This window comes from Rhinopithecus roxellana, chromosome 11 (assembly GCF_007565055.1).
Source record: "Rhinopithecus roxellana isolate Shanxi Qingling chromosome 11, ASM756505v1, whole genome shotgun sequence".
Lineage (NCBI taxonomy): Eukaryota > Metazoa > Chordata > Mammalia > Primates > Cercopithecidae > Rhinopithecus > Rhinopithecus roxellana.
Genome location: NC_044559.1, coordinates 90683344 through 90707069, shown reverse-complemented (window position 1 = coordinate 90707069; position 23726 = coordinate 90683344). Strand labels below are relative to the sequence as shown.

The following is a 23726-nucleotide window of genomic DNA, read 5'->3' as shown; positions in this document are numbered from 1 at the left end:
ACATAAAGATTAAAATTAGATTTAAAATGACAAAATTTTTGAATAGCAAATAATTTATGCAAAATATGTTACAAAATCTGGGATGCTAAATAGTTGACACAAGTACTGTGTTTGACATTTAGTTTCATTTGAATTAGTAATAGAATTTGCTTCTTCCAACATTTACATCTTTTTATCTTTCTGACTTTATATATTTTCAACAAAGCTTTGCTCCACAGTTTCTGAGTTCATTCTTCTTGAAGCTGCTTTTAAATTTGCTGTGACAAACCTGCATAAAACTAGATTTTATAGATATAATTTCTTTGGAAGAGATAAAAATTTAAAAGTTTGACATTGTTTTCAGTTATTCTTTTCTTCATTGTTTTGATTGACCCCTGTTAGATTGATATGTCAATCTACTTTTGATGGCATGAATATAAAATGACAACATAAAAGCACTTCTAGTGCAACAGTAATTGAAACTTGCAGTTTTCCATTAAAAAAAAACACAAGAATGCATGATTACTATTGATAAAGTAACAATATTTTCAAACAATAACCTATGTCAAGCAAACAGCACAAACAAGTTGATTATTTCAGCTTCTCAAAACTCAGGTTTTCTTAATTTGATTTGAGTTAACTTTATAATACAATTGTATAATCAGTGTGTGATCTGGGCTGGTGTCAAATTACTCTGAGTTATTTCTTTGATAATTTGGAGGTGACTCCCATTATGGATAGCAATATAAACAATTTAGAACATACTAAGGATGTTTACAGTCTACTTGAGTGATAAAGTTCTGCACCGTGGCTCATATCAATATTGAATGAGCTGTACATGTTTAAAATTCTTCCTCAGGAGAGAAATGATATAGTGCACAATGCAAAAAAAAATTCATATGTTTCCTTTGAAATGTTTCCAAAATACTGGTCTCATGGTTCTAAATAAAAAGTTGTCTTAAGAACCAGGCACATTTTGCACTGACTGATGGTTACTTTTAGGCAAATGGCTATGGGTTAATTAGGAGAAAAATTGCTACTGTACAATTATTATGCACTATACTCCCACCTTGGCCTGAAAATAATGAGATGTAACAAAAGTTTTTATTTGTCACTGGTAGCTGCACCTTTTAACTGTATCACAAAGTCTGTTGCTGTGGTTACAGCCTTTGTTTCCAGTGATGTTTTGTCCATGCTTCCCCCCAACCCTTAACAATGGTTACTCAAAAGAATGAAATAATGAGTCATTCATTCGGAAATATGTTAAAATATCCCTCTTTATCATTACATTTCACTGCTTAGAAACTAGGCTGTAATTCAAGGCAACAGTTAAGTCTGAGAACTGTTAAAAAAATCTTTGATTTTTTGTTTTTTCATTTTTAAGAAAAACCTGTCTATGTAATTGAAGAACCTCTTACAAGTCTGAACAATTAAATCCTTTTTGGTTAATGTATTATTTCTGGAACAAGTAGATAAAATTCTACGCAGTAAGCATAATAAAAATCGTGCATGTTTCGCACAGCACAGAATTTTAGAGTCAAGGTTTCTGGGCACAAAAGCAGTAACAAAACAGTCCCTACAAAACTGAGTAACTCTGAATAACACAAGAAATAATTTTTGTTAATTTAAAATTTTAGAAACTGAAATGTGTAAAGTTTTTAAAGTAAAATGTAATTAAATTATGGTACTGTACATACCAGTTGTTTCTACAATTGAAATTTTACAATATGAAAAATACATTAGCTTTGTACAGTTTTTACAGGTAGGTAGGATGAGTTTTGAAAAAAAGATTCTTTTATTTTTCAGGGTCATACTCTGTTTAAGTCAAAAAATACTGCACAACTTAGCTAATTACAAAGTGTAGACTTAAAACAATTAATGTCTTCTTTATTTCATGAATCAATCTTGGATTTTTTGTTCATTTCAACAGGGGATTTTGTGTTTGCTTTGTTTTTAGAGTCCACAATGAACACATCTTCCTCATTTTGTCCTTGAGGTTACAAAGTTTGGTAGCAACCCCTGGCTACCAGTGATCTCAGTTAAGCTAGCTGCTGTTTATGGTCACTGATTCGGCCAGCTGTTGTGATTGTGCTCAGGTCCAGCTCAGTCTCTAGGTGTGTTTCCATCGTATCTTCCTGTGCATTCGTTTCAAAGGACTTATGGGAGAGAAGTTCATGATGCACCCCACAGTAACTTATTGTGGGCTGGTCGTATGCCAGAAAGGTTGACACATTCATTGATAAAGGTATCTGGGGAAAAATGACATGAGAAAAGTCAGTTATATGACAGAGAAAAGATAGACAACTTTAGGGGAAAGATTTAGAGACTGAAGTGCTGACCTGACTAACCTCCATGGTTGTATCTGTGGCCCTGTGGCCCAGGTGTCCCTACATTATTCCGCTAATGACCCCATTCTCATATAGTGAGATCAGTGCGACAGTTTTAAATCCTGGGATGAAACTGCTTAATTCTTTACTAGAAGATTCAGATAAATAGTAGCCTACATGGTTCTAAAAATGATAAAAGATTTATTGGAACAGCCAGAAAGTTGCTTTCCCTAACTGGAAAAAATTGTGTTTTTAGAATTGAGAAACACTATTATTATTGTTATTATTAGTGTTAATTATCCTATCATTTGGTTAGGATACGATAGAACAAGAGTGATTCTCAAACTTTAGCATTCATGAAAATCACCACCCACTTCTTTTACTAGTCAACCCCCTGCCACCCAAGATTCTCATCCAGTAGATCTGGGATAGGTCCTGGAATCTGCATTTCTTTCAAGTTCCTTTATGATGCTGGACTATTAATCCACACACCACGTTTCAATAACCATTGCAGAAGAGAATTATCTAGACAAGCCATTCTGGCTATTCTTACCCATAATATTTAATAATTTATTTTACCATAAAATTCCTTAAAATATTAATGTCTGTAGTTTGGTCCATGTATCTAAAATTTAGATGAGTTTAGACAATTCCCAGGAAAAATCTGTGGTTCCTATGAGGGTCTAAAAAGCATCAAAGGATGATGCTAGTTTGAAGGAACCACCTGTATCCATGAGGAAGGGAGTCCCTTGCCAATTAAAGAAAGCAAGTTCTAAAGGTGAGGGAAAAAGCAAGCATGACTATGGTGAGAAGAAGGGAAACATACATCTTACAGACAAAGGGGAGCCTAAAATGTAATCAGATGTCAAAGTCTAGAGATATTTCCCATTTTTTTTTTCAATAAGATAAAACCTTGTCCTAAAAAGTAGCCAGATTTCAGGAACCTTCAGTCTTGATCTTGGTTTAATATCCTAATTACTAATTCATGCTGTTTAATTCTCTGGAGGATAAAAGCTTCTGCCATTCTTGTTTGGTGAACAGATAGAATGTATATTTGTTTGAGCACATCAAACTAATTCCTTTCTGATCTCAGCTGAGATTAGAGCCCAAAGCTAAGAAAAATAGAAGGCCTAGGTATTATTTTTTTATTAACTGTATCTTTACATTTTCCCCCTCCTCTCCATACATTAGAACCATCTTTGCCACTTCTATTTCCATCCCTACAGTTCTACTTACATTTATTTCTGCTTCAGTGAAAATTCCTGGAGCAAATATTACCTTTTATCTCTTTAATAGAAGTAATCAAAAAATAAAAAATAAAACTAATCACTTCTTTCAAGATTATTTGCTTATAATATGAATATTTCAGCGTATCAAATATATGGAGCTTAGTTCTTAGAGAGAGAAATATAATCCAGTTTATTAAATGAAATTCCTGAGTAACTCTTCCTATTTATGTGGATTTTTAAGATTAAAAACGTGAAGTTATCTGATGCAGGAATGAAAGATATCATATACTTTTAAAAATGGTCAAGGTGACTGAAAAATCATAAAGAAAATGCTTAAGAGTAAAATAGGATACTTCCATTTAAAATAAATAAGAATCTTGTTGTCACAGATGAAATAGCCCAGATAACTAAAATATATTTTTATATAAAAGTAAATGTGCAGCATGAATAGATTTGAGTTATCGAAGAGAACAAAAATAGAACTGTTACTACGTACATGAGTTTTACATTTTCCTCTGGGAAATCACTGCTCTGTAATGTGTTATGGGTCATATATCTGTAGGATTTTATATACTTGTTCTTATTTGTCACGGAAACTTATGCCTCATATATGCAGAATCATTTCTGGCTTACTTGGAATTAACTCTACTGTGAATAATTTGTAATTTCTATGGTCATGATTTATGAAAAATAGTAAACCATGATACATTTATTCTGTGTGTGTGTGTTTGTGTGTGCACACACAATTTCCTGCTTGATTTAACATATAGAGGCTACTGGTATACAGAGTGCAAGTCCTAATTTGAACCATTATCAATTAAATAGTTAGCTCCGATTATCTGTTTTAAAAATCCCACATATTATTTTCTTTAGTGAGTTTCTTACTATTGGATATGTCTTATTTTGAAATACCTTATACTGTGATTATACTGTTTCAATGTAAATACGTATTTTCTCACATTTTAATATTTCTGAAATTAGGATGGAACTTATAAGCAATGTGAATGTTTAACATATATCATTTCCCTGTAATTGACAGTGCATTTTAAAGTTGATTCTATCTTATTAACAATAAAATAACATAGTAAGATGTATCAGTAAGTACAATGTAACAGCTAGCCATATCTGAATACAGCATCACAGTAGATTTTTCCCAGGTTGACTTAAATGATTTTGAAAATCTAAGACAGTTAGCATTGGATATATACCCATGTGTATATATAGGGGTACACACATACAGATATATATATAATATATAAACATGTATGTATATACACATGTAAAAACTTATAACCAATTATGGTTTCAAAATCATTTAAACCAGATATGGAAAATGCAGATTTTGGTGACACATTGGTTTTGGACCACTTTTACATACTCATGACATCTATATAAGATTCATGTAAATATAGTATACATACCTATGGATATATACATGATATGGTATATGTATGCACATGTGTGTACATTTACTCATAAATTTTTCAATTGTGTTCAGGTAAGTCTATTGAATTACAAATATTTTGCATTGACAATTTTATTGGAATGGCAAGTAAGATAATTTTTAAATATATAAAATATTTGGTTAAATTTAAGTCATTTCTTTCTCAATTTTTAATTTCTAAGTATTTTATACAGATATGGTACAAGATATATTTATTCTTTTGTGGCTAATCAGATGGATAAAGATTATTAAAGCTGTATGATATATGAGGCACCATGCTTGACAATATGAAGAACCTAAATATCAGTGGAAGGACCAAGTGATTTAGGTATAGAATATGGTCAGTAATTTTCTTTTTAATTATGTACTGTTCCCAGCAGTTACTATATAATTCACTAGATATTTACATTAAATACAATTGCTATCATGTATTTTAAAATATGTAGTATAAAAATAAATTTTACTTAAATTTAAGAGACCTAGTTCACTGTTTAATGAGATGACGCTAAAAGGCTATGCTATCTGGAAATACTTATTTCATTAGAATATCCATGTAGCACAGAAATTGTGTGTAATTTTTAAGCAATATATAGTTTGTTTTTATAACATCGATTGCACAAAATATAATGATTCCTAAATGTAATAAAAATAAATAGTCTTTATTATCTAAATTTGTATGAGAGGGATATTTTTGCTTCTAATTATTAATAATGAGAAAATTACTTCTTTGTCAAAGCAAGGCTTCCTCATGAAAAATATTACATATGTTGTTTGTAATATCTTTTCTTCTCTATATCAACATCATATGTTGATTACTTTCTCAGTGTAGGGTATTAGATTTTTACATGTTAATTCAAGTAGGAAGTCAGATGCTAAGTGTGCAACACATTTTCTCCTCGAGTAGCAGTGCACTACATGCTGCCTGACATCATGGTATTGCCTTAAGAGTATTCTTTGGTTCTTCCATGAAGAGATTATTTGTCCCTTTCAAATTATAGTCAGTTGTTTGAGAATATGACAAATGACAATTTGTGATAGTGCCATAATTTGAAAAAGGAGTGTGACTAGGATGAAACCTATTTGTGTTTCAAGTAAACTAAATCTACAATGATAATAAATTAAAATCATGGTATTTTTCACACCAGGGCAAATACTTGATGCAGAGGTTTGGGCAACAACTGTGAATTCAGCAATCTTTTGTGGGGGGAGTTTCAGTTTTGTTGGGAGGGTATGTCCTTGCACCAAAAAATGACTGGTGGCTGGGTACTAATGGAGAGGCTACCAGCTGGCATTAAAAAAACAAATCTGTTTGACTCAAACATGTAGATCCCTTCCTGTCACTAACTCACAGTAAATTCCATTCTCTTCACATAACCATCAAGTGACCTTGGGTCCTTTTTTCTTTTCTGTTTTTCACATTGACCTTCTCTCTCTCTCTCTCTCTCTCTCTCTCTCTCTCCCCCTCTCTTTCTCCATTTTTACCCCATTTTTATTAACATGCTCCCTCCTGCGATTAGGGTGTTCAACAGTACAGTCTCCATTTATGCTTATCATCCCATTTTGACAATAAATGACTCAGTCAACCTACCTGAACAATGTACCCAAATACATTATTTCATAAAATAAACAGTTACCCTAGGTGTCTGAACTAGCTAGTTGGAATAGGCTCACGGAAGGGCAATAGGAGATTTAAATCTAATAAGGCATTGGCTTTCCAAGATAGTTTGTTAGAAGGCTCTATTTAAAGTGTCCATAAAATCTTCTTGTTATATCTTTCTGAGAGTTAAGTTTCTTTCAGTGTATTTTAACCTGCTAAACTCCTATTTATCATTACTTCTGGTTTCTTTTAATCATCTAAATCACTGTTTTCCAAGAAAGGTAATTATTCTTAAGGCTATGAATTGTGGAGATTCAGGGATATAAAATCTTACTGTCTAGAAAGCATTACCATGTATACTCTGAGCTAAGAAAATCATTATATGCTATTGTAATAATAAGCGGTAGTAGCTAATCCATTATTTAGGAAATTCCCTCAGGAAAAATTTCGATTGTGGTAAACTAGTAGTGTCTTGACATCAATGATATTTGCCCTAGCAGCAATTTCCCAGTGATGTGTGTCCGGGCTCATATCACTGTCTCATATCAACATCAATGCTATGTACCTTTCACATAAAAAGTATAAAGTTAGATGATTAAAAATAACTAATTACTAATGGTCTTTTCCCCATTCATATGTAATATTTGAGTTTGTGATTATAAAGGGTAAGAATAGCTTTTTAAAGTTTCTAATTTGTGATTAAGTAAAAATAATGTTTACCACATATTAACTATATAAGTAATATCTAGGTATAGTACAAGTATCGGTGTATATATATGAACATTCATATGAATTTCTCATAATTAGTTGGTTGAGGTCACTCAAGAATCTCTTCTGTTTGAAAAGATTATTTTAAGTAAAAAATACTCCGAAGAACAGAAAATGACAGTCTACTTTTGTGAAGGAATAACAAAAAGTCTATTTTTTTCCCTCTCTAGAATTCTCTCTCTAGTTTGCTTGGCAGGTGTTATTTCTGAATAGAGATTTTAGTACTTATAAATGTTTCTACACATTGTCTTGAAATAATGCTCACGCTTTCCTCATGTATCACAGAGGAAATCTTCCAATTTTTATAAGGCTGAATGTTATCTAGCAAGTTTTCTACCTCTCTAGGTTGTTGAAAAGATGATACTTTAGGGTTTTTGTAAATATTGTTTTTGATCATCTGCATATAGTGAAAGAAAGAAACTTCTTAATGGAGGAATTCCGTTTTTTAGATGTAGCTCTTATCACTATCAAGATGTTTTTCTCCATTTTGTCTTGGAATTCAGAGACCTATTATCTTACTTTTGTTTTTCATCTACTAAAGGGGTTTTCAGCTGAGTTTATTTCTACCTACTAACATATATAATAAGAAATGGGTATTTCAGTCTTTTTCTAGTTAATATTTTTCTAATTTGTCTTTAAATTTGTTTCAAACTGAGCTCATTATCTCTGAATACAAACGGGTTCTTCTTCCCCTGGTCCCTACTTTGTTCTAGGGAACACTTACTAGATTAAGTCAGCTTAATCTACGTATTACCCATCTACTTTGACTCCCTGTCTCTTGTTCCAAATGTCCCATGATTTGCCAGTTACTTTCTTGATATCAGTGACAGGCACACACTTCTCTCATCTCTGTTGCCACTATCTGGGCTTAAAGTATCATTACCATTTTCACCTTAGTGACTACTACTGTCTCCCTAATCAGTAGAATTGCCAATGAAACTGGATATTTACAAATTTATTCTGGAGGAAATTAGCTATATTTTTTATTTAAATTTAAGCAATATGTAGAAAATAGTAAATACTTTCTTCTTTTGTTTTCCTTTTTGGGAGGCAGTCACATCTGAAGCAAGAAGTGGGATTTAAAATATACTTTATTCTGGGAAATTAACATCCTTAAATATTTACTTATATTCCTTAAATATATACATGTATATATTTATACATGTATGTTTGTGTATATCACACTGTCTCTAAATTCTCAATTTACTTAAAGAAATGTTTTAATTTCTAAAAAATACACTTGCGTATGACTTTATTCTTGTTCATTTTGATGCCTCTACTTTCTGTTTCATTTACATAAGCTGATTTTCATAACTAGCTTTAGGTTTTGCTAGGGTATACACAATTTGATGTGTGTTTGGAGATAGGCTAGCAACATTTATTTTGTCCTATCAAGCTTGACCTTTATGTACAGGCTGGTAGTTTTACTTAGAGTCAAAATAGAAAGCTGTCCCTTTGGTATTATTTGAGTAATATTAAGAAACTCTTGATTGAAAAGACCTTTTCTACCGGCTTGACTCCCAGCTTGACAATTTTGTTGCTAATCACTATTTTGGTTTCTAAGTGTTGAGGCAGTTGATAAAATGTAAGTGCTATATGAGAGAAATAGTGTAAACAATTATCACACTGCAGCTTGGGTCCCTGGCAGAGTGTCAGGGATGGCCCAGATGTTACCTCAGGTTCTACCTTAGTTTCTTTAGGATTTCTGCAGCTGTGACTCTGCCTAGCCACCTGAAGAAGCTGTGGGCTTTTGTTGCATCTGTCAGTTGATGCATGACCTGGATACATCTCTAATATCCTCTTCATTATTTTCACTATCATTCATTAAGCATTTACTATGTAGCACAGGTACTATAGTACATGCTGGACAGAGGTTGCCTATTGTAAGCTTTCTAAGACTACTAACAGTTGAGAAAAGGAAGACTTAGATAGTTTAAATCATTTGTATAAAATCACTCATCTAGTGAGTTGTCTGAGTAGTTGCCTGCCTTCTTAACCACTGCATTTTGTTGCCTATCACTCTATCTAATGCTTACTAGCCTTAGAACCTAGAGAGGTGAACACAATATAAGCATCTGATTCTCTGTAACACTAATTCTCAACATTTGGGTCTTATTTCCATTGGTGTGAACATTAAGATTTCCTAGGTTTATACTGTAGTTTTATGATGCTTCTTTGCACATTGGGTCTTCAGGAAAGAAATGTAGTTTATGATGGATTTAAGATGTGGGTAAGGTAGTGACAGCTGAAAGTCAGAGTTCTCTGCTTCTTACAACACTCATACTGACCAATACAAGGCATAGAGAAAAGAGTCCAATCTTGAAAACACTCAAGACTGGACAGGAACCTTAAGTATACTCCTGGATACATATATGTGTAAAAATGTTCAGGGAGAGACCTTGGGATTTTTAAAGTTGGATCCCTGTGTTGACTTAGAAATTGGTTTTCCAATTAAAATAGGTTAGCTTTTCTTTTAGCAAAATGTTCAAAAAGAAACTTGAATTAATATGTAGTTTGATTATTTTGTTTCATATGAGACTATACTTGTCTTGATTTTTTTTCTTTATGTAAAACATTTCTAGACAGGTGCTGCAGAAGTACAGAACTAGGAAATGGAGAACAAACATGATGAAGACACAATTTCTGCTCTCTGGCAAAATTATAGGCTTGTGGAAAAGATAGACAAATAGCGCAAGAGAGTAAAGGAAGACAATGGATGCGGGCCTAGGAGACAAGATACAGTGTATGTGTTTCTGTCTACACACACACACACTATATATATATATATATATATATATACACACACACACACACACACACATACAGACACACACACACACACACATATATATGTATGTGTATATATATATACTCTGATTGGCTGATTTGACTAACTATATCATTCTTCCTTTGTGTGTGCCAAATGAGGTAGCCATCTTTTTTTCTTTGAAAATAATGTTGTTTTTGTGATTTATTGGCAAGAGTCCATATTGCTGAGAAGTGATTTAATATTTACTTTATGGACTCTCCTACAGAGATAATATACTTTACTTTGAAACTGATTTATTTGTTCAAAGAGCAATCTATCTCCTGGAACTATTTAGCATTCCAATGGTTAATTGGTGTGAGTACAACAGGCTGTTGGATCTTAATTTTAATTATCTTGATTCTACTAGTAAATTATTTTTTAAGAAAGCACTTTCAAGAAGCACATAATTAAGAGCCTGAATTTATGTTGTCTATCTTTAAATTTAAAAACCTAACATTTGAAAATATCTTTACAATTCTTAAATGTAATCCAGGCCCTGGTACTTAATTTTTGTATTTTCTTAAGAGCTAAATTGCCAACTAAAGTAACAATTACTATTCTGAGGTCACAAGTACAGTCCTCCCTCAGTATCCATGGGGGACTGGCTCTAGGACCCCTGATAGCAAAACCTATGGGGGGGTCCTTTAGGTTTATATAAGTTCCTTATATAAAATGGTGTGTAGTACTTACATGTAACCTACACATATCCTCCCATATATTTAAAATCACCTGTAGATTACTCATAATATCTAATACAATGTATATGCTATCTAAGTAGTCATTATACTGTATTGTTCTATTTGTATTATTTTTAATTGTATTGTTATTTTTTATTGTTTGTTTTTCTTTATTTTCAATTTGTAGTTACTTGAGTTTATGGATGTAGAACCTATGGATATGGAGGGCTGATAGTATAGGATAATAAGGCAGAAACTCAATATAAATTTGCAAATTTTCAAGTGTCTGTAACTTGAGAATAATGAGAGACAAAAATATTGTTTGCAGAAGAATAATAATTTTTTAGTGGTATTTGTGCAAAAACTTCATTATAGTGAAATCCTGCAGAGTTAAAATATAAAGTTAAAAAAATAAGAGTTCTATTTGAAAGATCACAGTTCTTGCATCAAAATGTATTTAGAGTAAGAAAAAAAAACATTCTGAATTTTGGTAGCTTTATGGGTGTCTTGCAAATTTGTCTTTCAGTAATGCCCTAGTCCATCTAAGTAACAGGTAGAGTCTTACATAATGCAGGCACCTATTATCTTTGCAATAAAAAATCTTAACTATTTAAATGATGTGGCCACTTTTGAATATATTTTGTGTTTTATAAAGCATTTTGTTTCAGTTTTGTAAGAAAAAAATAAATATGGATTGGCTATATGCATTGTTTTTATAAATTCAAATGCTAGTGTCTACAAAACCAAAGAGAAATGTTCATTCATTAATTTTTTCATTTATTTCTTCAATGAAGGTTTGCTGAATGCCTTCTCTGGGCCATATGCCAAGTTCTTGTCCTCCAGGGTTCTGGATGGAACATTCATCATTCCAATACATGCCTAGCAAGTGGAAGAGAGAGGATTCCATGTAGGAAAATCATTTATTATCTTCCCAAAATTGTCTCTCAATTTTTCACTCATTCACTCACTCACTCTCTCACTCTTGTTCTTGCTTTCTTTCTCTTTAAATTATCGTATTTCCACATGATATTATTGTGTGTCTGTTTTTAGATTATGTCTTTATTTGCACAGATATTTTATCTCATATTAGACCATAACCTTTTTGAGCACAAGAATCTATGACTAATCATATTTCTCCATGCCTTACATTGTCTCACATGATTTCTTAAACTTATTAAGCACTGTATGTGTATTTATTGAATGAACAAATGAATACTTGAATGAATGAAATAAAAGAGTAAAGATTAGTTAATATAGTCTGAGAAGAAATCACAAACCTCCATCCCCCAGTGGCTGGACTTCATAGGAACTATATGACTGAGATAATGTATTAAAATAGAATTATGTCGGGATCCAGGCCATTATGACATTAGCTTAGAGACAGAGGGCTAAAATGAGTGAGCAGAAATCCACACTAATGATGAGGCACGTAGAACGGCGTTATGATGTTTGAGACCCACTTTATTTTTTATTTGATTTTAATTATTTAAAAATCCTTTATTATTTTTATTTAAAACTTTATTTTATTTTAAAATTATTTTAATATATTTATGTTATAGGAGGTATGAATTTTATATCTAAATATATAAAACTTTTAAAAAGAATATTAAAAATAAGACAATCATCCCTTAATTTGGTGATTTTCCCCCTATAAATTGCAAAATGTTATGTCTGCACTTTATCATCTAATAACTTCCACAATATCTATGTTTTTCAAACTCTTTAGTGCTTCCTAGAAGCACTGATCATGTTCTCTAGGAGTTTGATGCACCTGCCAAATTAGCTTTTCCAGTAATGGACTCTGCCCTGGACCTTCTTTGTTAGCCTCTGTTTTATTTTTGTAGTGCTAATGAAAAGTGATGTTTCTCTTTTACTGAGGCAGAGCAAAATGCCCCAAAGTGTGTTCATTTACATGTAAATCTTTCTGCACAGCCCAGTGCCTGCTAAAATGGTACTATTGCCAGGTAAAATGATGAGACCTAAATTGAGACTATGGCCCTCACTAAACTTGGTGCTGTGTTTCCAAATCTGTTTCTTCATAGTGCTGTGCAATGAGGTGCAGTTGCTAATCAGTTTGAAAACATCTCATTCTTCTTTTCCTTTTTTTATCCTCTTGGAAACTGTAGTCACAACAGTCCACTGGAGGGTCTTATAATAACACTACATCAGTTAATGTTTTTGGTCTAGGTTTATATAAGTATGGCAGAATGAAAATTACATTATATTAAAAATTATAAAGCAAACATATAACAGATACTAGTGTTTGGAATTGTTATAGAAGCAACTGGTGGAAAGAACTGTTCTTATCTATGGCTAATAGGGTATTTTGGCCTCATAGGGAGGTTCTATATGTGATTTCCCTGAACATTGGCATTTATGTTTGTGTGTGTGTCTCATGACTTCTAACAGTCCACTTGCTTTCCAACTGGCATTTTCTTCCTTACTATATTAATGTAGTCTCTACATTCTTTATAAAATAGACTATGTTTTTGACATGCCTAATCTAAAAATAGTTTATCCTGCTTTGGCGGACTTGGATATTGCAGAGGAGCATTTCAGGATTTGCCAAACCCAAGCAGCTGACATCCAAACTGACTTTCAAATGATGTGATTACTTATTGATAAGCATTGAATTTCTCTTCAACTTCATTACTAAATTAATTGAGACTTTGGTTGAGATTATCTCCCAACTAAATGAAGTGATATTCTGTATGCCTCTGCCAGGTTGCATAAAAATCTTGCACCTGTTTTAGTTCAAGTAACATTTTTTAAAGAAAATCCTTTAGCTGAGTTTCATTTTATAGGGATGAGGTCTTGCTATGAATTTCTTCAAAGTTTATATTTATATCCACATAAGTATGAAAAAATATATGCTATTTCTTCCACCCATTCATCCATTTATCCATCCATCTATCCACTCATTCACTTATCCGTATCGTATCCATCCATCATTATTGAATATCCTAGAGATCTCGGGTGAATGAAACTAATTCCCTGATTTTACAAGCAAGCCATTTTAAACACCATGTTCCTAGGGTGGAATTATGTGTAGGACATGATGGGAATGGAGGGAAAGATCTTCTGCTGTTACTGTGAGGCTTTATATAGATAAGTCATATTTAAGCTGGCCAGGTTGGTCTTATTTATATATTGCTGTTATTTCATTGACATTAACATCATCTATCTCTCTAGATTGTAAATTCAATAGAGAATAAAGACTTCTCAGGGCTTGTGCAGGCTTGCATATTAGTAAATGTTTGAAAATTCTTGAGAATGGAAAGACCAGCAGGGAACTGAACTGATTATAACAAAGTTTATGTATTTACATTTGTAATGAAAATATTATAATAAGGGATGAGCTAATACATAAAGGTAAACTAATTCATTATTTCAAATGTTTATATGACATAAACACAAACTTTAAAAAGTAAGTCTGACAATATAGCTCTTATTATTATGCAATAAAATACTTCTTGTTGATATTTTAATAAAGATCGACTTCTAAATTTTATTTGCACATATAGATTATATGAGGGTGACTAACGTTGAACTGATTGAAGGTGATGTTGGAGGGTGATGTGGTGAGTAGCTCTTCTCAGTGTCTTACCTATGTTATTTAATTTTAGTTCCTCTCATTTTTTTCACAGTTACATCTAGCATTTACAAATTAGTGTTCATTTTGTTTTACCTTATTGCATAGGATGCAGTATTTCTTTTGTTTCTTACAATAATAAACAAGAAAACTGGTTGTATTTTTGATTAGTATTATGTGATAAATCACATATATATGCAGATAATTTTCTTTCAACTATGGCTTTGATCAAAACAAGTTAAAAAATAAACTACACAAAAAATGTGAGGTGTTATTCTTGATAGTGTATCTTGTCTCATTAACAATGTAATTATTTGGTTTTAACTCACATTTCAAAGTAGGTATCAAAAGCAATTAAAAATTAAAAATAATTCAGACCATATTTGGACAGTAAATCTGAAGCTCAAGGTTAAAATCTTCAGTATCATTAGGATACCCTACTTAGAGAATATGTTTTAACTCCTTTGACATGTCTTGATATTTATAACCTACAAGGAACAAGTATAACATAATATGAAGGAGTTTTATGTAATTATTTAAACTAGTTTTCTTATTACTAGATCCTATCATTTATACTGCTAATGTATAACCTGAATGATATAAAATCAGCAATGAAGGAAAGGATGAACTTTAATTTATAAACATATCTAGGCAGATTATTTTTATGCGATACAGGCTTCTCTATGAAAAAGCTTAATCTTATGCTTTTATGAATAATAGCAACAATATATTATTTCTCATTCTATTTACTCTGTTATTTAAGTATCTATTGTAAAAGTTATGAAAGTATCTGTTATCCAAGTAGTAATATTGGAAAGGAAGGACTGATCATGAATCTTGTAAAAATATATGGTTAAGGATCTAATGTAGGATCAGGAAATTTTCTAGTTTAAAGGGTGAAAATGATTTTTTCTCATGACTAAGGATGTTCTCCTGTGAATGAAATTTAGAGTAGAATTATAAACAATATTTAAATTAATATATATTTTAATATTTGGTTCTCCACTTCAGATTTAGCTTTAAAATGTATTCATGGTGTTGTGATAGTCAATTCGATAATATAAAAATTTTTAACTTGGTAATGGTTAGTGACTATTTCCCAATAGGAGCATCTTTTGTATTTTCTTCCTATTATTTTTCCTTCTCTGTGTTTGTGGAATTCTCACTCCAGGTGTAGATTTTTGTCAACCATTTGAGGATAACTCAAGGAACAATACATATGAGGGTAGATTGTTAATTCTCTGAGCTTCCATTATTATTCCAAATATATGAATACCAAGTTAAAAGTGATAAGGGAATTTGATATTAGTTATAAATATAGGTGTTTTAATATATCATATTTTGTGCTTATTTAGAAGGAAACACTGGAGCTCCTGATCCTACCTTCTCCCTGAAAAGTGTTGTCAAAGCAAAGCACCTCTTCTTTGAACTGACATTGACCTTGGAAACCATTATATTTCCAGCTGAATTGACTGTGTCTCTCTCCCTTCCTAATAGAGAACTGATTAGATTTTTCTTCCCTTTATTTTTATTCTCTTCATATGCTTTTTAATTTTGCTTTGATTACTTACATTTTAATAAAATATTTTGTAGCTTTTGTAAGTAAATCAAACTCTTAAAAAAGTATGTAATGGGAACCATCCTGATGTCTATGGGGAGAACTAATGCATTTTGAATGCCTTGGCTGTTTATTTTAGTGATTTCTTAATTATTTATTAAGGGATGTGAAACTGAGACATATATGTATCATTGATAGGGTAGAGGGAAAGCCACGTGGTTGCTTAATAAATGCACAGGTTCTTATTGTGCAGCTGCTATCACTGTCTAGTACCTGAATAATTCTTAGCTTCTTCTCAAGGAAAATTAAAATATACAAATTAAGAACACACAAATTCTAAAAACTAAAAACAATTCACATATTACTCAAATGTAGTTAAAATTACGACATTGTTGAAATGTGTTGAGGTAGACAGTGAAACACAACACAGTGAGATCGGGTTATTCTGCTTTAGTGGGGGCGGCCAGGAAAATACGACTATACTTTTTTTGTACTGAGACAAATTTCCTAGATGGTAGCCCCAAGAAAGAACATTGAATAACTTACTGGAACTGTTTCCTAGTCGTTATATTGATTGTTTGGTCTTCATAGTGTACTCACTGAAAAGGCAGCTATTTGGCTTATATTTGTATTATGGTGCTAAGCCTGCACTTTAGACACTTTCTTTTTACTTGAGGACATTAGCAATTTGGTTTCGAAGAAAGGAAGTTGTTTTTTTTTTTTTTTTTCAAATTAGGTAGACCTGTGGATATTTAAAGGGATTCAAAGTTTAAAAGGCTGAGTAATGAAGGTCTTTATACCAGGATGCTTAGTGGTCCCCTGATCACACTTGCCCCTCCTGACCCTTAGGTGAACACCTGTTTTATTGTGAGAACACACAGGTGGCTTCTGGTAGAACTCATGACTATAGCAGAAATGCCTGTCTGGTTCAGCAATCCAGTTAATGCCTCATGAGCACTTAATTTCATTGATGTCGTGCTTCTAGTCAACAAAATCTGGTTAATTGCTTGAGTCATAATATTGTGGTCCATCCCCTGGACTACCCAGTTTACAGCATGCCTCCAACAGGTTCATGACTGGTATCTAATCCTTAGGATCTCTTTTAACACTCACATTCAGAAATCCTCTTCTCTGTGCTGATGTAGAAGTACTTTATTTTATCTTTAGAAAAAAGGATGTATCTTTGGGAGAAAGGGCTCTTCTTGGAAATAACATATTCCTATCTAATTCCTGCAGGGTTTCCCTTTTTCTCCTGTGGTCCAGTTGAGTTATTCAAAGATCTTAGTGCTTTCCTAAGAGGCTTGTGAAGTAATTGAGAATTTGGTAGGAAAGAAAGTGATTCTCAACTTCTTACTGTAGTAAATGCATTTCTGGAGACTATAGCCTTAAGTATAGCCCTTTTCAAAATCTGCTTGGGGGTTTAGGGTTTTAAACTTATGCCAGGAGTAATACTGATTAAGCATTTTCTGCCTTGTCCATTAGCTCTTCCTTCTGCTCAGTGCTAGTGAAATCAGGATTTGTGCCATGAAAATCACCAAGGCAATAAATCTAGCACTTATGACTTCAATGCATTATTGAGAAGAAAGCGCAGATGGACTACAAGGGAGCAAGCAGTGGTTAAAACCAACTAATATATTTGATAATTAATAAATGTAACAGGGGAAATGAACAGCAAATGAAGGAGTAGCGGATCCAATTTTTAACTAAAATGTAATATAAAAATTCTCTGTTTTTTAATTTTAAAAAATACTCTCTATAGCATTGAAAGAAAATTGTTTGGTTCTTGAGAATGCTGACTGTAATCTGCAATCAACTTTGGGTCCAGCTTAAACTTCTAACAAAGGTAGCCTAGGTACTCCTATTTTGTGAACATTAGCTAAGTTTTAGGAACTGTGTTATGTGTTGGTAATTCAAAGATAAAGCATGAATACGAATACTGTTTTCAAGGAGCTCTAAGTCTTTAATAGGGATCCATGCATATAAACATAACTAGTGAGTAAACTAGTGAATGAACAGGGTTATATACTGGCCCCAGAGGAGGGCATGATCACCTCTGCCAGGCTAGGATCAGGAAAGACCTCAGAGGGGAGATTCTTGAGCTAAGCCTTGAAGGAAGATAAGGAATTCATTCAAAGAAGGAAGACTGTTCTAGGCAGAAGCACAGAGGCATGAGACAGCATAGCTGGTCCAGGAGACTAGAACTACTCAAAATGTCAGGAGCAAAGAATGCATATTGAGCAACAGTCACAGGTATACATATGAGAATACAGGCATAGCAGAATGGTAGGTGAAAGATGAGAGCCTGAAGTCAGATACTAGCAATGGGGATGGAAAGAATGGGTCAATTTACATCATTTATTAGATTGGTGACCTTGGACAAGTTAACCTCTCTGAGCCACAATATTGACGCTGTTAAATGTATATAATAATCTGCATCTTACAGTTTTGTTATTAGTACTAGAGAAAATATATTTGTGTTTCCTGAAATAGTTAAGTTCTCAATAAGTGAAAGAGATTGTTATATTACTACTGATTGATTGAAACACTCCTCATGTCCTGTCTTCTTTTTCTACATATTTCACTGCTTGTCACTCTCATATCACTGTTCAATATATAGCTGAAGTGAGCTTAGAGAATTAAGCATTTTAAATGCCCTGCCAACAGTCATTTCTCCAATAATTATTACTGTTACCACATTAATCTATATTTGAGATGCAGTCAAATTGAAGTACTCAAAAATTTATAAGCTCTGTTAGTCAGAACTGAAGGAAGAAGAGAGAAACATTTAGACATTATTAAAATTGTTGGCTTATTAGTGGAAGGCATCATAGTTTAAGTGCCAAATATCCAACTAGGGTAAATATAAGGGACTGAGGATTCTGATATAGGATGCTGATTTATTGTTTAGCTTTAGGTGAGTTACTCCACTTTTTCTATGCACATCTATAATATGACAAAGATGATGCCTATTGAATAAATACCAATAAGCAAGCTTAAGCATAGGAATGATAAATAATAAAACATAAATTTTCTCTCTGTGGAGAAAAAAAAAATCTCATGTCAGTAAATGTATTGTGATGCTGGGACTTAACACGCTAAGCAGGAATTATATGCAGAGTTCAGTTTTTTCATTAACATCAGTTTACTTAAATGTGTCCCTGACTTCCATAATTTTGTTCCATACTTCGGTAGTTTTGTTTTACATTGTAAACAGCAGATTCTCTGTGAAAGGTAGAAATTAACCTGCTGATGCTTCTCTTTCCACCCCCATAAGATGCTGTAAAATAAATGGAAAAATACCAGTTCAAAACCTAATCCAGCAGAAAATGGCTCTAACCTGCAAAACAATCCACAAGTTCATGTAAAAGGAATAATTTTCTTCCTTGAGAAAAGGGAACTTTTTAAAAGAAATACAAGCACTTGGGGCTGTCACCCCTTCTGGTTCTTCTTGCCATGCCCTCCCTGCCTCTCTGGATCCCAGCAAGAGGCAGGTTAAATTCTGTGTACTGTAGGAAGAAGGCTTTGGAGAAAACAAAACCAAACCAAAACCTTATACAACCACCGTCCTCTGAACTACAGCAATTTTTTATTTTACTCCTCTCTTGACACTTCTTACATGCTGCTGTGTGTTAGTGACTATCTTTTTTTTTTTTTTTTTTTTTTTTTTTTTTTTTTGAGCTAGAGTCTTGCTGTGCCACCCAGGTTGGAGTGCAGTAGTGTGATCTCAGCTCACTGCAACCTCTGCCTTCTGGGTTCAAGTGATTCTCCTGCCTCAGCCTCCCAAGTAGCTGGGACTGTAGGGACCCGCCACCACGCCTGGCTAATTTTTGTATTTTTAGTAGAGATAGGGTTTCACTATACTGGCCAGGCTGGTCTTGAACTCCTGACCTTGTGATCCACCCACCTTGGCCTCCCATCATGCTGGAATTACAGGCATGAGCCACTGTGCTGGGCCGTGACTATCTTATTGTTTTGTTTTATCTTCCTAATTATAACACGGATGCTTGATTATAGCACTTTGCCTTTTCTGTTTCCTCTGATCCTCGGGAGATATTTGTGAATTTATTGGCTTCACTGGAGTTTTCCAAACCTAGATATAAATGTTTTACCTAGATTGCTCATCTCTTAGATCTTCCATCTAGGCACTGCCCTATCCCTGTGCTCCTTCTCCAACTGTGGCAGAGAATTGGCAGCCAGCCAAGCCATGACTTACACGGCCTTGAAATCTGTATTTATGATGGTTTCCTAAATTCTTAGGACTCTTCCCCTTACTCTGTAACACGGAGTTTCTTGTGCACAGCATGTGCTCATAAGTTAACCTTGCACACATCCCCACACAAAAAATACAGCCAGCAGAACATCAGAGAAACCAAAAGGGGAATGCAAATCTGGTCTCTGAAACTTATAAATATGGATTATTCCTTGTCCTCCCAGATATTATGAATTATTGGTGGCTTGAAATTCATAGTGCACATTCTGGTTGAAGTGGATTAAGAGTGTCTTAGAAATTGTACCAAAATTTCAGAAAACTCTTAATGGTAGCCAAATTATGCCAGTGTTCTAAGTCCCATAATCAAATGAGGTGGTCTACTGCATTGCATTGGCATCTTCTGTCTCTCTCTGTTTTTGCATTGTCAAAATTACATGTGTCCTGCTAGCCTTGCTCTGAATTTTGAGAATTGTGATGTTAAGAAGACATCAGAGGCCAGGCGCGGTGGCTCACACCTGTAATCTCAGCACTTTGGGAGGCTGAGGTGGGCAGATCACAAGGTCAGGAGATCGAGACCATCCTGGCTAACATGGTGAAACCCCGTCTCTACTAAAAATGCAACGAATTAGCCGGGCGTGGTGGTGGGTGCCAGCAGTCCCAGCTACTTGGGAGGCTGAGGCAGGAAAATTGCTTGAACCCAGGAGGTGGAGGCTGCAGTGAACTGAGATCACACCACTGCACCCCAGCCTGGGTGACGGAGCAAAACTCCATCTCAAAAAAAAAAAATATATATATATATATCAGAAAAAAATTTACAAATCATAATAATTGCCATGACTTTGTTTTCCTAAATAATTTAAGGGGAGTAACATTTTGTTGGTCTCTCTCTCAAATACTTTTCTTTCTGATCATCTTCTTTCTCACCTCCTTACAGAACAAATATTCACAAACACAAACTTCGGAGAATTGTGCTTTCAGGCTTTTGACGCTTCCCTATACCTTGGCCAGTTAGTAGGCACTATAGTGGTAGAGTCTTGGAAGTACACATATGTCTTTCCAAAACTTGAACTGGGGGAATGTCACTCTTCATGCCCATTTGAGGATGTTTACTGAGATCAAGCAAAGAACCTAAAAGTGGTGTTCTTTTAATTGGAAACTTTCAGAATACCTTTGTTAGAGGTTGTTACTCCTGAGGGAGAGCTGTTAAGCTGACTGAAGTTTGGATAACTGGGATTGACTTGGTCCAAGTATGACCCTGGTCTGTGGTCTATTATGTATCCTACTAGTTCAGAATTATCCAAAGTAACAGACAGTTATACATAAAATGGAACTTTCTTTTTTTTTTTTTTTTTTTTTTTTTATTATACTTTAAGTTCTAGGGTACATGTGCATAACGTGCAGGTTTGTTACATAAAATGGAACTTTCTAAGCTCTTGGTGAGATTTGTCTTATAAATCACTCATATTCTCTCTCTCTCCCCCTTCCTTCCTCCTCTATTAATCTAGAAATCTAGATAAAAAGATTTCCATGTTTTCTTTATTAATTTTATCTCTTCATAGTAATTTTCTGTTTTTCTTTATTAATTCATCCATTTAATAAATGATCATTGAGTATGTATAATATGCCAGTTACTGTCTTAGTGAGATGAGTGAATAAATAGAAATAGATATTATCATAAGGGGATACACATTAGACAATAGTTATACAAATACATGATTATAAATTTTCATGTTGGTTACAGAGGAAAAATATAGGGAACTAGTCTTTCAGGGACTTGCATCATAGAAGATTTTCCAAAGAAAGTTTCACAAGATTTGAGATGAATGAATAGAGTAGAAAGTGGGAGAAAGCATGCTTCAAGCCAAGGTAACGCTGTGGGAGTATGAGAGGCAGGCAGGGGACAGAGAGTCCAGAATGGTTGGACTGGAGACTACAGGGATAGGGCAGGATCGGGGAGTGGGGCAAAGGGACTGAGTCAGGTGGGACTCAAAAAGCCATCAGGGCCACTAGTCCTTGTAGGTCATTTTGTAAATTTTTAGGGATTTTGAAGGATTTAGACTTTATCATAAAGCCAGTGGAAGCCAATGAAGGATTTTAAGCAGGAGAGTGATATGAATTGATTTGCACTGACAAAAGTTCATTCTGGAGAGGAGGGACAACTAAGGGCCAGAACGAACATGTGCAAAGCTGTTAAAAGGCTACTGGAAGATCCATGAGAGAAGCAAGACGGCAGTGTGGATGCAGGCAGTGGCCACAGAGATGGAGGAAATTTAGCAGATTTCAGGAGTGATTGAGGTAGAGGGTCAGGATTTGCTGAAGGGATTAGGAGGAATGTTGGGGGCATTCCCTGAAATCAGAGACAATGCAAGTTGCTTTGGTGGTGAGTTTGGTGTTAGACATGATAAAGATGAGGAGATTCTGACATAGTCTAATGGAGTTGTCATAGAGGTATTTTGTTCAATTCTGGAGCTCAAGAGAGAGGTTTGGGTTAGAGGAATTAGTATGACAAACAGAGGATATGTCAACTGATTTTATTTCAGTAGAGCATTTTTCTTTTTCTTTTTTTTTTTTGAGACGGAGTCTCGCTCTGTTGCCCAGGCTGGAGTGCAGTGGCCAGATCTCAGCTCACTGCAAGCTCCACCTCCCGGGTTCACGCCATTCTCCTGCCTCAGCCTCCTGAGTAGCTGGGACTACAGGTGCCCGCCACCTCGCCCGGCTAGTTTTTTGTATTTTTTGGTAGAGAAGGGGTTTCACTATGTTAGCCAGGATGGTCTCGATCTGCTGACCTCGTGATCTGCCCGTCTCGGCCTCCCAAAGTGCTGGGATTACAGGCTTGAGCCACCGCGCCCGGCCTCAGTAGAGCATTTTTCTAAAGGTAAGTTGAACATTCCTTTTGAAAGTTTCTCTTAGTTTATGTTGCAGTATTTTTATTTTCTCCCTTACCTAAATTACAAATTCAGTTCCCTGTACTGTGTTTGGTTACCTGGGATTTCATTCTACCCAATATTATTTTCATGCCTAATTTATCTTTGGTTTGAATGTAATACAACAGTGAAACCTGTTATTTGTATTCCATTTTTAAAGAAACACTTTTAGATCTTAAAAGTCAGACTTCTCTGTGTCCTCAAATGAATCTGACTTACTTTACAGGAAGAAGGCCTTGGCATTCTGACGGAGTCCTGGAAATAGATTATTGGAGATATAGCTATGTGCTGGTCTTCCTACATTTGTCTCTATAATTGTGGATTATGATGCAGGTGGACTTTGCTCCTTTCCTCTGCACTATCCAGCAAAGTGACCTTGAGCAAGCTGCCAGCCCTACTGGATCATCATTACTCATATTTTGAGGAGAGGATTGCAGTAACATGATCTCTGAGGTTCACTTTAGCCTTAAGATTCTATGAAAAGTTAGCATTAATCCTAGGAAATAGTTAGAGATAAGGATTGTGGAGTGCAGTTATTTTAAGTGCTGGAAAAGTTGTAACTCTCTGGAGGAATTGAATCTTCTGAAATTATTCAGTTTTTAATACAGGGGA

General features: G+C 34.1%; 2 protein-coding genes across 4 annotated transcripts in view; one reads left to right on the top strand and one right to left on the bottom strand.

Moving 5' to 3' along the window:
• The window catches only part of CTNNA3 (catenin alpha 3), a 1783100-nt gene that overhangs the window by 595266 nt on the left and 1164108 nt on the right, over positions 1–23726 (top strand). The gene's annotated exons all lie outside the window — the stretch shown is intronic.
• Positions 36–23726, bottom strand: part of LRRTM3 (leucine rich repeat transmembrane neuronal 3) — a 173273-nt gene continuing 149582 nt past the window's right edge. The window contains exon 3 of the mRNA XM_010363502.2: positions 36–2228. Within this exon, the coding sequence (XP_010361804.1) occupies positions 2019–2228 (210 nt within the window). The 3' untranslated portion in view covers positions 36–2018. The remainder of the gene's footprint in view (positions 2229–23726) is intronic.